Source organism: Xenopus tropicalis, chromosome 3, assembly GCF_000004195.4.
Source record: "Xenopus tropicalis strain Nigerian chromosome 3, UCB_Xtro_10.0, whole genome shotgun sequence".
NCBI lineage: Eukaryota > Metazoa > Chordata > Amphibia > Anura > Pipidae > Xenopus > Xenopus tropicalis.
The window spans coordinates 28,300,443-28,316,120 of NC_030679.2; the positions used below are offsets into that span (position 1 = coordinate 28,300,443).

Below are 15,678 nucleotides of genomic sequence, written 5' to 3' on the forward strand. Positions count from 1 at the left end.
GTGTCACAATTTATTTACTAATTTACTGCTACACATATCTGTCATTTCCAGACTTCATGCCATTTGTTTGTAAATTCAGTATAAGCACTGTTTTTACTATATAGAATGGTTTGAATTATTTTTATTATATTATCTTTATTTCATTTTATTTTACATTATTTGTATTGCTAACAATCATTACAGACTAGCCGATTATTATATAGATATGATATTTGTGTCTGTGTACAATAATTTAAAAAAAGTTGAAGTTATATCATAAGACATGCACTATCTTACCTGTGATAAACCGCTGTCAGGCAGGACTTCTTTTATAGAATCATTAATTATAACCAAATTATCTGTATCAATAAGACTCTCTGTTGGAATATTCTCACTTGGCTTCCGATAGGCAAACTCATTCTGGCTTGAATCCAGTGTCACACATACATCATAGGAAAATGGAAATGGTAAGGTTCCATCACTCAGCTGTGTAGGATATCTAAAAGCCACTTGTGGATAAATGTCTTTATCAAACATCCCAAATGTAGGTGAAGGGTTGGATTTTCTACATTTATAAACCAATGTGCCAGTCACAGTTATAATAAACAAAAGGGAAATCATTGCAATTGCAATTACAAGATACAGAGATAAATTAGATGGATTGTCTAACTTTACGGACTTGTTATTCGTTTCAGGGAGAACTTGAAAGTTTTCAGCTATAATCAGATTCAGTGTAACTGTAGCAGATAGTGCGGGCTCCCCGTTATCTTTTACCATGACAACAATTTTTTGCCTTGTAGAATCTGTTTCTTGGAAATCCCGCGCTAACCTGATTTCTCCCGTACTTTGACCAATCATAACAACTGACGGCTCTTGAGTCTGTAATAGGTGATAAGAAAGCCACGCATTGTGCCCAGAGTCAGCGTCCACTGCAATCACTTTGGTAACTAGGTAACCTCTCTCAGATGACTGAGGAATAAATTCATATAATGCTGTTCCTTCAGTGTCTGACGATGGATAGAGAATCTTTGGAGAATTATCATTCTTATCAATAATGCAAACCCTAATGGTGGCATTGCTGCTCAAAGAAGGAGACCCGTTGTCTGTAGCCATCACCTGGAATTCAAATTCTCGTATCTGTTCATAATCAAAAGCATGGAGGGCATAAATAACTCCAGTTGCAGAGTTTATGGAAACATGTGAAGATATGGGGATATTTTGGATATCTGTACTAATAACTGAATAAGTAATGAATCCATTGTCATTAATGTCAAGATCTAATGCATTAACATGGAGTATAGACATTCCTGGTTGGTTGTTTTCAGGTACATAGGTAACATAATGTGTTTTTTCAAAAACAGGGATGTTGTCATTGACATCTGTTAAAGCTACCCTTATTGTTTTTAAGGAGGATAGTGATGGTGTTCCTTTATCTTTGGCAGTTATTGAGATATTATATTCAGAGATTCTTTCTCTGTCCATTCTTGATAAAGTCACTAGTTTGTAGTAGCTTTCGGTTAATGTAATTAATTGAAAAGGTAGGTTTTCAGGAATCTGACAGACAACTTCACCATTTTCTCCTGAGTCCAAATCGTGCACATAAATAATTGCTATGACTGTTTCAGGTGGAGAGTCCTCTGGAACTGTACCCAAGAAGGAATTGATTTGTATTTCAGGTGCATTATCATTGGCATCTATAACCTGGATTGACACTTTACAGTGGGAAACCAACTCCCCGCCATCTTTAGCTTCTACTGTCAGTGTGTATTTCTTTGTTACCTCGTAGTCAAGGTCTCCTATTTTTGTTATCTGCCCAGTTTGAGAATCTATTGAAAAAATGTGTAGCGCATTCTCGGGAATGTGAGTAAATGAATACGTAATTTGGCCATTCGCACCTTCATCTATATCGCTGGCCTGTATCTGTAGAACTGAGAAATTGTTTGCTACATTTTCATATATATTAACCTGATAATTATCCTGACTAAAAACAGGGTGGTTATCGTTAGTATCATAAACAACAATTCTGATTAAAGTTGTACCAGTTTTCATTGGTCTACCTCCATCAGAAGCAGTTAGACTTAACTCAATGGAGCTTTGCTGTTCTCGATCCAAAGACTTTTCCAGTACTAACTCAGGATATTTACTTCCATCACTGCTGGTTCTTTCTCCAAGAATGAAATAGTCATTTGTGCTAAGTCCATAGCTCTGTACAGAATTGATACCAAGATCTGGATCTTGTGCATAGCCCAGGCCAAATCGCACCCCCGGTAAGGCAGATTCACTAATCACTATTTTCAAAGAATTCTTGGGAAAACTTGGGGCATTGTCATTAATGTCTTGAATTTCAACTTTAATGCTGAAGATCTGGAGAGGATTTTCAATCATTGCTTTGAGGTTTAATATGCATTGCTGTTCTGTTCCACACAATGCTTCTCTGTCTATCTTTTCTGTAATAACCAAGTCTCCATTTTCTAAATTAACATTGACATACTGTTTTTTGTCATGAGATGCAATATGCAGATTTCTAAGAGACAATTCCTTAACATCCAAGTTAAAATCATTTGCAATATTTCCTATTACAGATCCCTGTTTCATTTCTTCAGGTATTGAGTACTGAATCTGCCCATACAGAACATTATAGAAAAGGCAAAGAATGAAGAAAAATACTTGCCATGTTACTGCCTTTTGGATGTTTCCACAGATCATCTTCTCCCCCTGTTGCCAGATGCCAGATGCCAATTTATATTTTTGCCCTTTTCTTATCACAAGACTGGATATTTTTTTGCAAAAATGCAGAAAGATAGATAGACTCACAAGAGACTGTGAAATTGTCCTAATCTGAAATGTCTGACTACTGCATGTACTGTATATACACAGTTTCTCTACCTTGTTAGTCAACAGTGCCACTCAGAGTCTTAAATCAGGAACTGCAACAAAAAAATGTCAGGATAAGAATATATAATTTTTTTAAAAATATGAAACCCTACACTAGTTTTCTATGAGCAAACACAAATATAATCTTTATTTACATAAAGAGCAATTTATACTTACATTTTGTTCAATCACTTGCAACTATCTCAAGGCATGTATGTCAGTATCCCTAAACATAAAGTCCATTTTATAGTACAGGGGTACTGACTGAAAGACGCATGTGGGGATATAGAACACAAAGCAATTCACAATGTATGTGTTTGAGGTGCTTTCAGGGTTACTTGACAATAGGACCATTAGTCTAGCTCTGGTTTATGGTCACCTACTGGAAATTAACTTCTTTCTTTTTTTGTAGTTGTCTGAATCATTTTATGAGCCCATTTGTGTTGCCTCAGTCAATAGATTCCCTGGGTGGAAGTAATACACATTCTTTTTAGACACTTCTCTGAAATCCTCTATTTCTTAAAGAACCTGAAAGCTTCATCTTATGGATTAGGAATGTTTTAAATTAAAAACCAACTCCAAAATTATGAAATTATCACAATTTTATAGTAGTTCTTAGTTACTGATATTAATTGAAATGGTAGCATTTCAGAGATTAGACAAACAACCTCTTCATTCTTTCTGAAGTCCAAGTCATGAATCTGAAGTTGTGCTATAACTTCTATCCCAAAAGGTTCAACCTTCTGAGATAGCAATCAAGAAAGAATTGATTTGTATCTCAGGGGTATTATCATCGGCATCAATAATCTGAACTGACACATTACAATGAGAAACTAAGCCCCCCACCATCTTGAGCTTCCAGTGTTATTGTTTATCTAGTTGTCACCATATAGTCTAACTCTCTAACCTTTAACAATTCCACAAAAAATAATTGTAAAAATATGGTGTGCATTCTAAGAAATATGGCTAAATGAATAGGTTATTTGGCTATTGGAACCATCATCTGGATCTGTAGCATATAACTGGAGAACTAAATGCCATTTGGTGCATTTTCATATATATTTACCATATAGGTGACATGACTGAAAAATATATAGTCGCCATTAGCATCAACCCCAATCTGAAAGCTGTGCCAGGTTTTTTTTTGTCTACCTCCACCAGAAGGAGTTAGGCTTAACTCAACAGAACTTTGCTTCTCTTGACCCAAATATATGGATTTACTTCCATTGTTGCTGGTTCTTTCTCCAAAGCAAAATGTGCTCCTGGTAGAGCAGATTCACTAACTGCTACTTCAAACTTAAAAAAGTGTGGTGCATTGTCATTAAGGTCTTGAATTCCTGATATTTTATAAGAGATTTCTGTGGCACAATGTGCCTCTTTAGCAATCCCCTCTTTGACATATAAATCACTATTTTTCATCCTCGTTTTTGTAGTAACCTGCTTGTATAGACATTTTGGTTAATGGCATTCTTGCTGTTTTGCCATTCATTGATGATGATATTCCTGTTCCTGTGTTGTGCTTCCTGTTAAGCTGAGAGCCAGCATGGAGCAGGCCAGATCTACCTGCCATGTTCTAATAAATATACCAAAAGTTCCAGTGTGTATCTGTACCTGAACTAACACAGCAGAAGTATTAACCCACTGCTAGCCAGCAGTTTATTACAGTTTTAGTTCTTCATATATTAAGTATTGGATCTGCCCTTAAACAGGAGTTTAAAAAAGGATTAGAAAGCAAAATATTATTTGCAATTTCACTCTCCTTTGAATATTTCTGTAGATGATTATCATATATATATCTATAGTAGATTGTATCTTTTCTTCAGTGGATAAAATGCTCCAGTGTCTTTAGAAACCAGGTTCAATGCGAGGAGACTGTGAAGCCATTATAGAGTTTTATGATCAGCGGTCATTATATTCATATATTTGTTCATTTACATGAACAAAAATTACAAAAACAAAATTACATGAACAAAATTAAAATCTTATGTAAGCTAATTAAATGTAAACAATCAAAGTGGCAAATTAAAAAAATATCCTAAGTATTCTAAATAGTCATTTTGTGGTTGTTTTGCAAAAGGAAATAACATAACATAATGAAACAGGTGCTTTTCAAGCTTTTGCTAAAAATTGGGTTACCTTTTATCATCCCAGTGGTTTTTAAAGGAATGCATTCTGGGAAAGCAGGCCATATTGTCATATTTATAAACTGTGCAAAAAATAAAATTAAAATTCCCCAGACACTGTCAGCACGTTAATGTAATGTAACATATGTATTTTTCAATGTAAGTTAAAATGGTAAATCAGTTGTAGTAGACTGAAAACAAATTTCTCATTCGGTACTTCTAGTTGTAACCAACCCATCTTTTGTTGTGGAAGCCAATAACCACATTTTCACTTTTGTAGTTTATGGAAACTTCTTGGGATTTAACATTGTTTTTGAATACAGTCTATAGTAAAACATGGAACAGGAACATTACCATGGCTAACTTGCCTTTTCCCCCAACATTTCAATTCAAAGTAAAAGATAAATGACAATAGTATTTTCTTTAGCCCAATAGTTATTCTGCTTTGTACATAACATATAAGACCACTCACATATTCTTACATTCATTTTGCTCAACTTGGCAGTAATCGTTACATGAAGGTCAGTGACCTGCTACCTACTATATATCATTTATCATGGCAATATGAAATGAACTCAATCAAGGAGAATTAACTTTGCTTGGCAAACAGGGCTACTCTCTAAACATCAAATACTCTTTACATGTTTTATCTAAGTTGTAAAATCTTATTGAGGATCTTTTTGTAGAATTGGCTCATAACGGTTCATTTCTAATTATTTGTAAAACATTCCCACAAGCCAGCCGATAGTTATGCACTTTAAAAAACTTTAAAAACCAGTAGTCACATGAATAAAACCCCAAGTGGTTATTTTTTTGTTTGGCTCTTGAATAAGCCATGTCCTGCTTACAGTGAAATGATTTGATATTGTCCATTTGATCTAGGAGATGAGAGATTAATATCTATTGTGTGGAGGGGATTTACAGTTTTCTTGTCTGTAGACTTCTTTTAATATTATTATTATTATTATTATTATTATTATTATTATTATTATTATTATTATTATTATTATTATTATTATTATTATTATGTTGTTGTATTCTACTAATCTAAATATCCCCTCTAGATATTCCAGTGATTTTACCATTATTGATGGGGGTGTGTCTTTCACGGAGTGTCAGTCTATGTACATAATGTAAATGTTACACTTATTATTAACACATATTTATAAAGGCCCAACAAACTCTGCACCACTGATGTTTACTTTTTCCATGTGGTAAGTTTCACTTTTTGTCCCAACCTTTGAAATTTCCTTTGAAATGATATAGTACATACATTACACACATTAAGTTCATTGGGCAGACAAAATCTTTGCTAAGGATTATTAACACAAGTACAAATAAGTTATTATTTGTACAGGTATGGGATCCCTTATCCGGAAACCTTTATCCAGAAAGTTCCGAATTACAGAAAGGCCATCTCCCATAGACCCCATTATAAACAAATAATTCTAATTTTTAAAAATTATTTTCCTTTTTCTCTGTAATAATAAAACAAAACCTTGTACTTGATCCCAACTAAGATATAATCACCCCTTATTGGGGCAGAACAGCCCTATTGGGTTTAGTCAATACTTAAATGATTCCCTTTTCTCTGTAATAATAAAACAGTACCTGTACTTGATCCCAACTAAGATATAATTACCCCTTATTGGGGGCAGAACAGCCCTATTGGGTTTATTTAATGGTTAAATGATTCCCTTTCTCTGTAATAATAAAACAGTACCTGTACTTGATCCCAACTAAGATATAATTAATCCTTATTGGAGGCAAAACAAGCCTATTGGGTTTATTCAATATTTAAATGATTTTTAGTAGACTTAAGTTATGGAGATCCTAATTACATTAAGATCCCTTATCCAGAATACCCCGGGTCCCGAGCATTCTGGATAACAGGCCCCATACCTGTATTTGCAAAACTGTTCCCTTAAAAATACAAAAACATTATCTTACCTGGGAAAGGTTGCTGCCTGAAATAACTTTTTTTTCAGAATCATTTCCTGTAACATCAGTATCAATAAGATTTTCTGTTGGAACAGTCTGACTGGGCCTGAGAAAGGCAAATTCATTTTGGCTTGAATCCAGTGTGACGCAGACATCGTATGAGAAAGGCAATGGCAAGGTTCCATCACTCAACTGAGAAGGACATCTGAAATTTACTGGAGGGTAGCATTTTCTGTCAAAAGTCCCAAATACAACTGAAGAACTAGAATTTCTACATTTTGAAATCACCACTGCAATCACAGCCAAAATAAATAAAAATGAAATCATTGCAATTGCAATTACCAAATAAAATGTTATATTGGATGTAGTATCCAGCTTGATGGGTTTGTTATTTGTTTCAGGAAGAACTTGAAAGCTTTCAGCTACAATAAGGTTTAGTGTAACTGTTGCAGACAAAGAGGGTTCTCCACTGTCCTTCACCATGACTACAAGTTTTTGCCTTGAAGAATCTGTTTCTTCTAAATCTCTAGCCAACCTGATTTCCCCTGTGTGATGGCCAATCACAAAAATTGAAGGTTCTTGGACCTGTAATAAATGATAAGAGAGCCATGCATTGTGCCCAGAGTCAGCATCCACTGCAATCACTTTAGTTACTAGATAGCCTTTCTCAGAGGGAAGAGGGATGAATTCATATATTGCTCCTTCAGTGTCTGATGATGGATAGAGAATCTTCGGGTAGTTATCATTCCAGTCAATAATACAAACCCTAACAGATACATTACTGCTCAGAGAAGGAGATCCACTGTCTTCAGCCATTACTTGGAAATGTAATTCTCTTATCTTCTCATAGTCAAAAGCATGTAGGGCATAAACAACTCCAGTTGCTGAGTTTATGGAAACATGTGAAGAGACAGGGATGCCTTGAATAGCTGTACTGATTATACTATAAGTAATTTTCCCATTTTCATTGATGTCAAGATCTAAAGCAGTAATATGGAGAACTGATGTTCCAGGATGGTTATTTTCTGGGACATAGGCAATATAATTTGTTTTATCAAAAACAGGAGAATTGTCATTAATATCTGTTAAAGTCACTTGGAGCGTTTTGTTGCTGCAAAGTGATGGCAAGCCTTTATCTTTAGCTAGAATTGTGATATTATAGGCAGATCGTTGTTCTCGATCCAATCTTGATAAAGACACAATTTTATAATAATTGTCTGTTAAGGATATTAATTGGAATGGTAATATGTCAGGGATCTGGCAAACAATCTCACCATTCTCACCAGTGTCTCCATCATAAATTCGAATCAGCGCTATTACTGTTTCGGGTGGGGAATCCTCGGAAATTGCACTTGAAAAAGAATTTACTATTATCACAGGTGCATTATCATTGGCATCGACAACCTGGACAGAGACTTTACAGTGAGAAACTAAGTCGCCACCATCTTTGGCTTCAACCGTTATTGTGTATCTCTTTGTTACCTCATAGTCCAGCTCCCCTACTTTTGACAACTCACCAGTTTGAGAATCTATTCTGAAAATGTGCAACGCGTTTTCTGGAATGTGACTAAATGAATATGTTATCTCTCCATTTGACCCATCATCTTCATCAGTAGCATGTAACTGGAGAACTAAAGAGCCATTTGGTGCATTTTCATTTATATTCACTACATAGGTGTCCTGACTGAAAACGGGATAGTTATCGTTAGCATCATAAACCACAATCTTAATTAAAGCTGTGCCAGTTTTTCTAGGGCTACCTCCATCAGAAGCAGTTAGCATTAACTCAATGGAATTTTGCTTCTCTCGATCCAAAGGCTTCTCCAGCACAAGTTCAGGATTTTTACTTCCATCGCTGCTAATTCTTTCTCCAAGGATGAAATACTCATTTGTGCTAAGTCCATAGCTCTGTACAGAATTGCTACCAAGATCAGGATCTTGTGCGTAGCCAAGGGCAAACCGTGCCCCTGGTAAAGCAGACTCACTTATTCCTGCTTCAAAATAATTTTTTTAAAAAATTGGTGCATTGTCATTAATGTCTTCAATTTCAACTTTAACTGTGTAAATGTGCAGTGGATTAACCATCAGTGCTTTCATGTCTAAGAAGCATTCCTCCTCTGTGCCACATAATGTCTCTCTATCTATCCTCTCTGTGACAAACAGGTCTCCACTTTCCAAATTAACACTTATATATTGTTTTTGGTCTTGAGAAACAATTTGGAATTCTCTATCCGATAATTCCTCAATATCCATGTTCAAATCATTTGCAATATTTCCTATGATGAATCCTTGTTCTGATTCCTCATATACTGAGTACTGAACCTGACCAGCAAAAGTCTCATACAAATAGAATAGAAAGAAGACTACTTGCCATATAATTGTCCTTGGTCTTCCTCCATATGTGATCTTCTCACACATCTTTAGTTGTTAAGAATCCTATTTCTGCCTTGGTATAACTATGGGAGATATGTGTAATGATATCCAAGAGCCTAATCTCAGTCAGAGAAAGGAGAGCAATGAATTCTGCTACTCTGCAGTGTCTGACTATTGCATGAGAGCATTGCCATTCACAATTTCTCAATCTTGCTGGTCAACAGCGCCACATAGGGTACCAAATAAGGAACTGCTATATAACTGTTCCCAACACAAATCTCTCTCACACTCTGATTGGCATTTACTACTTTATAAATATATACATACAATATATATTTGTTCACCTGCTTTTATAATTGTAAAAACATTTTTGCTTTCATGTACACAGTTTCACAAAAGTTGTGTTTTTCTTTATCTCGTACAAAATAGAAACATATGTTTTTAACAAAAAGAATATATTCAGCAGTGCCATTTTTAATACAAGGTTGGGGCCAATTTGTACAATGTATACTTTACAATGTATGTTTACTGCCCTCCAGATTTAGTTATATTTGAACTGAAAAAAACCCAACACAGATCAAGTAACTACTTCATGAAGATGTACATGATATATGTATATATGATATATATGTACTATATAATAGTATTATTAATAGTATTATATACAGTATATATATATATATATATATTCACAACAGTCTGCCTTTGTTAGCTATAGCATATCCACAACAAAACTACTACCTAAATTATTTCTTCAGGAAGTTCACACACTTCACAAATACTCTGTACAGACAGCGCTGTAGGAGGAAGATGCAGCGGATCCTCTCTGACCCCAGCCACCCTGGCCACAGACTTTTCACGCTCCTACCATCAGGCAGGAAGTACAGGAGCAACCAGACTCGCACCAGCAGATACAGAGACAGTTTCTACCCAGAAGCCACCAGGCTTCTGAACTGCTGACATTCTCCCTCCCCATAACTACTCGACTCTTCGCAGTATCACTTTAAGCAAAGCCACTTTAAATCCTCACTGCACAATTTCAAATATTTCATTGCATTTTTTTTATTGTAAAGTTGGGAGGAACACGGGTCAAAAAAATTTCATTACAGTAATGATGCTTCATTGTTATTTGTATATGACAATAAAAACTTGAAACTGAAACACTGAAGTCAATAGGAAGGCAAAATTAGGTAAAAATTGCAGTTACAGCATTTTTACCTCTGCAGTCACATAATCATTGCCCTACACTGTTAGAGAAGATCCTTTCCATGCTATTCCCAACTGTTCTTTATGTTGCCAATTTTGCTAACATAGCACTCTGACCAGGGTCGGACTGGGGGGTGCAGGGCCCACCGGGGCTCCCGCCCCAGGGGCCCTGCAGGTGCTCCAGCCGCGTCCCCTAACCCCCCCAAGGGCCCCCCTAACCCCCCCGAAGGGCCCCCGCCTGACGTCCTCCCCGAGCGCGTATAAATTGAACGCGTCGGGGAGGAACAGTCAGTAGCGGGGAGTGCCGGCAAAGGTCGGACTGGGCCGCTGGGGCCCACTAGGGCCGGGGCCCACCGGGATTTTTCCCGGTGTCCCGGCGGCCCAGTCCGACCCTGACTCTGACATTTCCTTAGATAGATGGGGGGGGCAGGATCTGGGGAAGGCTCCGATCCATTTTGCTGATGAGGAAGTATGGGGCCCAAAATTATGACTGCTGCATTTTCCTCCAGTGTAAAAACCCATTTTTTTCACCAAGACATATGGTGAAATTTTATTGCAGATTCATGAAAATGTAAATTTTGCCACAAAGCTGTATAAAAAAAAAGTTCTCATCTCAAGTGCTCATCTCTAGTTGTGGCATCTTTACTGGATTTGATTTTACTTTCCGTGTAATAAATACTGTCTTTCTCACAATCCCAACACACATGCATTCTAGATTCTGTTTTATCTACTAGTGTCTTTGTGTCTCAACTAGTGATGGATGAATCTGTTCAACTTTGATTCATCGCAAAATTTGAGAATCAAGCAAAAGATTTGCAAAACGGCAAAAAATTTGTGAAATGGCAAAAATGTCACAGGTAATTTTTTGTCACGTGGTGAATTTTCCTGCACCAAATTTTTCTTGTTCCGTGAAAATAAACTGCCAATGGCAAAATGCGGAAAAATTGCCAAGAACCCATGCCTTGTGAATTATTTCGCCCATCACAAGTCTCAACCATTGGAGAAAATTGTATTACAGATGTATGGGTTCCATTATCTGGCAACCCATTATTCAGATAGCTTCGAATTACGGGAAGTTAGCCTCCAATAGACTTCATTTTAATCCAGACTTTCAGGAATGATTAGCTTTTTCTCTGTAATAATAGAACAGTACCTTGTCCTTTATTATAATTAAGATATAATTAATCCTTTCTGGAGAAAAACAATCATATTGGGTTTATTTACTGCTTACATTATATTTTTGTATAGGTATGGGATTTTTTTGTAGGTATGGGAATTAAAATTACAGAAAGACTCCTTATCCAGAAAAGCCCAGGTCTCAAGCATTCCTATACCTGTACCTGAAGAATGCCCAGAAACCTATAGCAGGCCATTCATATTCTATACAGATACCTTTATTACTCTTTATGATTAAGGGACCTTGATCTTGACCATTGAGACGCTACAGCTTGGACATCCTCAGTCAAACTCCTAGAACCAGCAAATCATTGTACAATTTTGGGTTTTAGTCATTAGGCAAAAAACTAGAAATGTGTCATTCACTGACCACCTTAAGACTGACAATAGTACCATGGCTAAATGGATAGCATGCACTTTTGTAATATGAGTACTAAAATCAAAGAATATTGATGTTCTGCATGGCACAATGCCATAACTTTGCATTTTGTGGACCTTTAATAACAGAAATATACTAAAATATCATGATTAGGTAAATTGTGGTTTAAAAATGAATTAGCCATTCAGAGTAGCTTACCTGTGAAAGACTGCTGTCAGGTAGAGCTTCTTTTAAGGAATCATTACCAGTAGATGAATCACCAGTATCAATGAGATTGTCAGTTGGAACATTCTGGCTTGGCTTGAGAAAGGGAAACTCATTCTGGGTTGAATCCAGTGCAACACATACATCATAGGAGAAAGGCAATGGTAAGGTTCCATCACTCACTTGGGATGGGTATTGAAAAGCATATTGTGGATATATGTTTCTAGTTAAAGTTCCAAAAGTTCCTGGAGAGCTAGATGATCTACATTTAGAAATGACTGTACCAATCACAGCTAAAATGAATAAAAAGGAAATGATTGCAATGGCTATGACTAGGTAAAAGGTTACATCAGGTGTATCCAACTTGATAGGCGTGTTACTTATCTCGGGAATAACTTGAAAATTTTCAGCTATAAGTAGGTTTAGTGTGACTGTAGCAGATAGAGAGGGTTCCCCGTTATCTTTTACCATCACCACAATTTTTTGCCTTGAAGAATCCGTTTCTTGAAAATCACGTGTTAATCTAATTTCCCCTGTGTACTGACCAATCGTAAAAATCGAAGGATCTTGAACCTGAATTAAATGATAGGAAAGCCATGAATTGTGCCCTGAGTCAGCATCGACTGCAATCACTTTGGTTACTAGGTAGCCTTTCTCTGAGGAGTGAGGAATTAATTCATAGACGGCTGTTCCTTCAGTGTCTGATGATGGATAGAGAATCTTTGGAGAATTATCATTCTTATCAGTTATACAAACTCTAATGGTGGCATTGCTGCTCAGTGACGGGATCCCGCTGTCTTTAGCCATTACCTGAAACTGAAATTCTCGCATCTGCTCGTAGTCAAAACCATGTAGGGCATAAATAACTCCAGTTCCTGAGTTTATTGAAACATGGGAAGATATGGAGATATCCTGGATGTCTGTATTTATAATAGAATAAACAATTTGCCCATTTTCATTAATATCAAGATCTAAGGCATTGACACGAAGCACAGCCATTCCTGGGGAGTTATTTTCAGGTACATAGGCTACGTAATTTGCTTTTTCAAAAACAGGGATGTTGTCGTTAACGTCTGTTAAAATGACCTGCATTATCTTGGTGGAGGACAGGGATGGCGTTCCTTTATCTTTGGCAATGATTGAGATATTATATTCAGGAATTATTTCCCTGTCCATTCTCGATAAAGTTACAATTTTGTAGTAACTCTCAGTCAGTGATATTAACTGAAACGGCAGCGTGTCGGAGATCTGACAGACAACTTCACCATTCTCTCCTGAGTCCAAATCATGGATATTAATTAACGCTATGACTGTCTCAGGTGGAGAATCCTCTGGAATTACACTTAAGAATGAATTGATTTGTATCTCGGGTGTATTATCATTAGCATCGATGATTTGAACTGACACTTCGCAATAAGAAAATAAACCGCCGCCATCTTTAGCTTCCACGGTTATCTTATAATTTTTTGTTACTTCGTAGTCCAGCGCTCCAATTTTTTTTATCTCCCCATTTTCAGTATTTATCTGAAAGATCTGGTCACCTTTCTCAGAAATGTGACTGAATGAATACGTTATTTGTGCATTGGAACCATCGTCGTCATCAGTAGCCTGCAATTGGATAACCAAGAAGCCATCTGGAGCATTTTCACTTAGGGTCACTTGGTATGTGTCCTGAGAAAATGCAGGGTAGTTGTCATTGGCATCAAGAACTACAATTTTAATTAAAGCTGTAGCAGTTTTCCTTGGGCTACCTCCATCAGAAGCAGTTAGACTCAACTCAATGGAACTCTGCTTTTCTCTGTCCAAAGGCTTCTCCAACACAAGTTCTGGATATACATGCCCATCACTGTTAGTTTTTTCTCCAAGGATAAAATATTCATTTTCACTTAATGAATAGCTCTGCACTGAATTGGTTCCAATATCTGAATCTTGTGCATAACCAAGGGCAAACCGTGCATTTGGCAAAGCAGATTCACTTATTTCGGCTTCAAAATATTTCTTAGAAAAACTCGGTGCATTGTCATTTATGTCTTCAATTTCAACTTTAATGGTGAAGATCTGGAGAGGATTTTCGATTACAGCTTTGAGGTTTAGCAAGCACATTTTCTCAGTACCACAGAAAGTCTCTCTGTCAATTTTCTCCTTGATAAATAAGTCTCCATTTTCTAAATTAACATCAATATACTGCTGTTTGGTACGAGAAATAATATGGAATTTTCTAATTGACAATTCCTGAACATTCAAGTTCAAATCATTTGCAATATTTCCTATTACAGATCCCTCTTTCTGATCTTCCTGTACTGAATACTGAATCTGCCCATAACCTGCTCCATACAAAAGGGATAGTATAAAAAATCTTACTTGCCATGTCATTGCCATTTGTATGTCTCCACAGATGATCTTCTCAATCACAAGTATTAGTAGAATATGTTGCACTATCTTCTTTACTTCTTGGATCCAGAGAAACAAGAATTTACAACATCCATAGAATATATTCCACAAAAGGAGATTGTAAAAATTCTGTGTTTTTTGTCTGTTGATCTGCAGGATCTCTTTCTATGTGAATATTTTCTTGTACAATTCCTCTACCTCTTGGTCAACAGCGCCACATAGAGTCTTAAATAAAGAATTACCAGCAAACCAAATATAATATACATCTTTTCATGGATTTTTTTGAAACACAATGCAAAAAAACTATTTTTTTAAAAAAAAAATGCTTTATTATAAGGATATATACAATGACAAAAAAGTTAAAAACTCCAGCTGCAAATAAGCAATATAAAGTTGTCAAGAAATTCAATTCAAATGCAGTATTTTTCCTGGTTAACACACACATTTATGACATACGACATTTGAAATTCCTTATCATTCATTACTAGGCGCACATGTATAATAATGAGTGGTCATTAGTGATGAGCGAATTTTTTCGCCAGTCATGAATTCGCAGCGAATTTCTGCATTTCGTCATTGACAAATTGTTTTTACGAAACTTCTGTGAAAATTTGGCGGGTAAAAATATGTTGCACGTTAAAAAAAAGTTGAGGTCATGTCAGATTGGGTGTGGTTGCATCAAATTGGGTGCGGTTGCTTCAAAAAAGAGGCACATGACAAAAAGAGGCATACAAGTAATACGTTTCAATGATTTTTCGCCATTTCGTGAATTTTCCTGTTGTTTCGCAAATTTTTTGGTGAATGGAAACGGGACAGATTCGCTCATCACTAGTGGTCATTTATGTGCTACTCAACCAAATGTTACTATTTAATATGCAATATAATGCATAACTGAGGATTTATTTCATTTTTAAAAATCATCTAAAATCCTCCATTGCTTTTGGTTTTACTGTACCTCATTGCAGGTAATGCTGGGAAACTTGAATTGAAATAAAAACGTATTGCTATGATTTGCTGTAAATACTGATATAA

General features: G+C 36.1%; 3 protein-coding genes across 3 annotated transcripts; all 3 read right to left on the bottom strand.

The window, feature by feature from the left end:
• Positions 1-267: 267 nt before the first annotated feature.
• On the bottom strand, positions 268-2,792 carry LOC100493274 (protocadherin gamma-B2). The gene has a single exon (XM_002933640.3). The coding sequence runs from the start codon at positions 2,683-2,685 to the stop codon at positions 268-270; it is 2,418 nt and encodes an 805-aa protein (XP_002933686.3). The 5' UTR covers positions 2,686-2,792.
• A 1,234-nt stretch (positions 2,793-4,026) lies between these two features.
• Positions 4,027-9,335, bottom strand: LOC101732109 (protocadherin gamma-B1). The gene is given in 2 exon segments (XM_031898197.1): positions 4,027-4,149; positions 6,927-9,335. Coding segments are annotated over 2 exon segments (2,532 nt in total).
• Positions 9,336-12,216: 2,881 nt separating this feature from the next.
• LOC100493106 (protocadherin gamma-B5) lies at positions 12,217-14,723 on the bottom strand. Its single transcript, XM_002933639.3, has one exon. It carries the CDS (start codon positions 14,632-14,634, stop codon positions 12,217-12,219), a length of 2,418 nt encoding a protein of 805 aa, XP_002933685.2. The 5' UTR covers positions 14,635-14,723.
• Between the last annotated feature and the right edge of the window lie 955 nt (positions 14,724-15,678).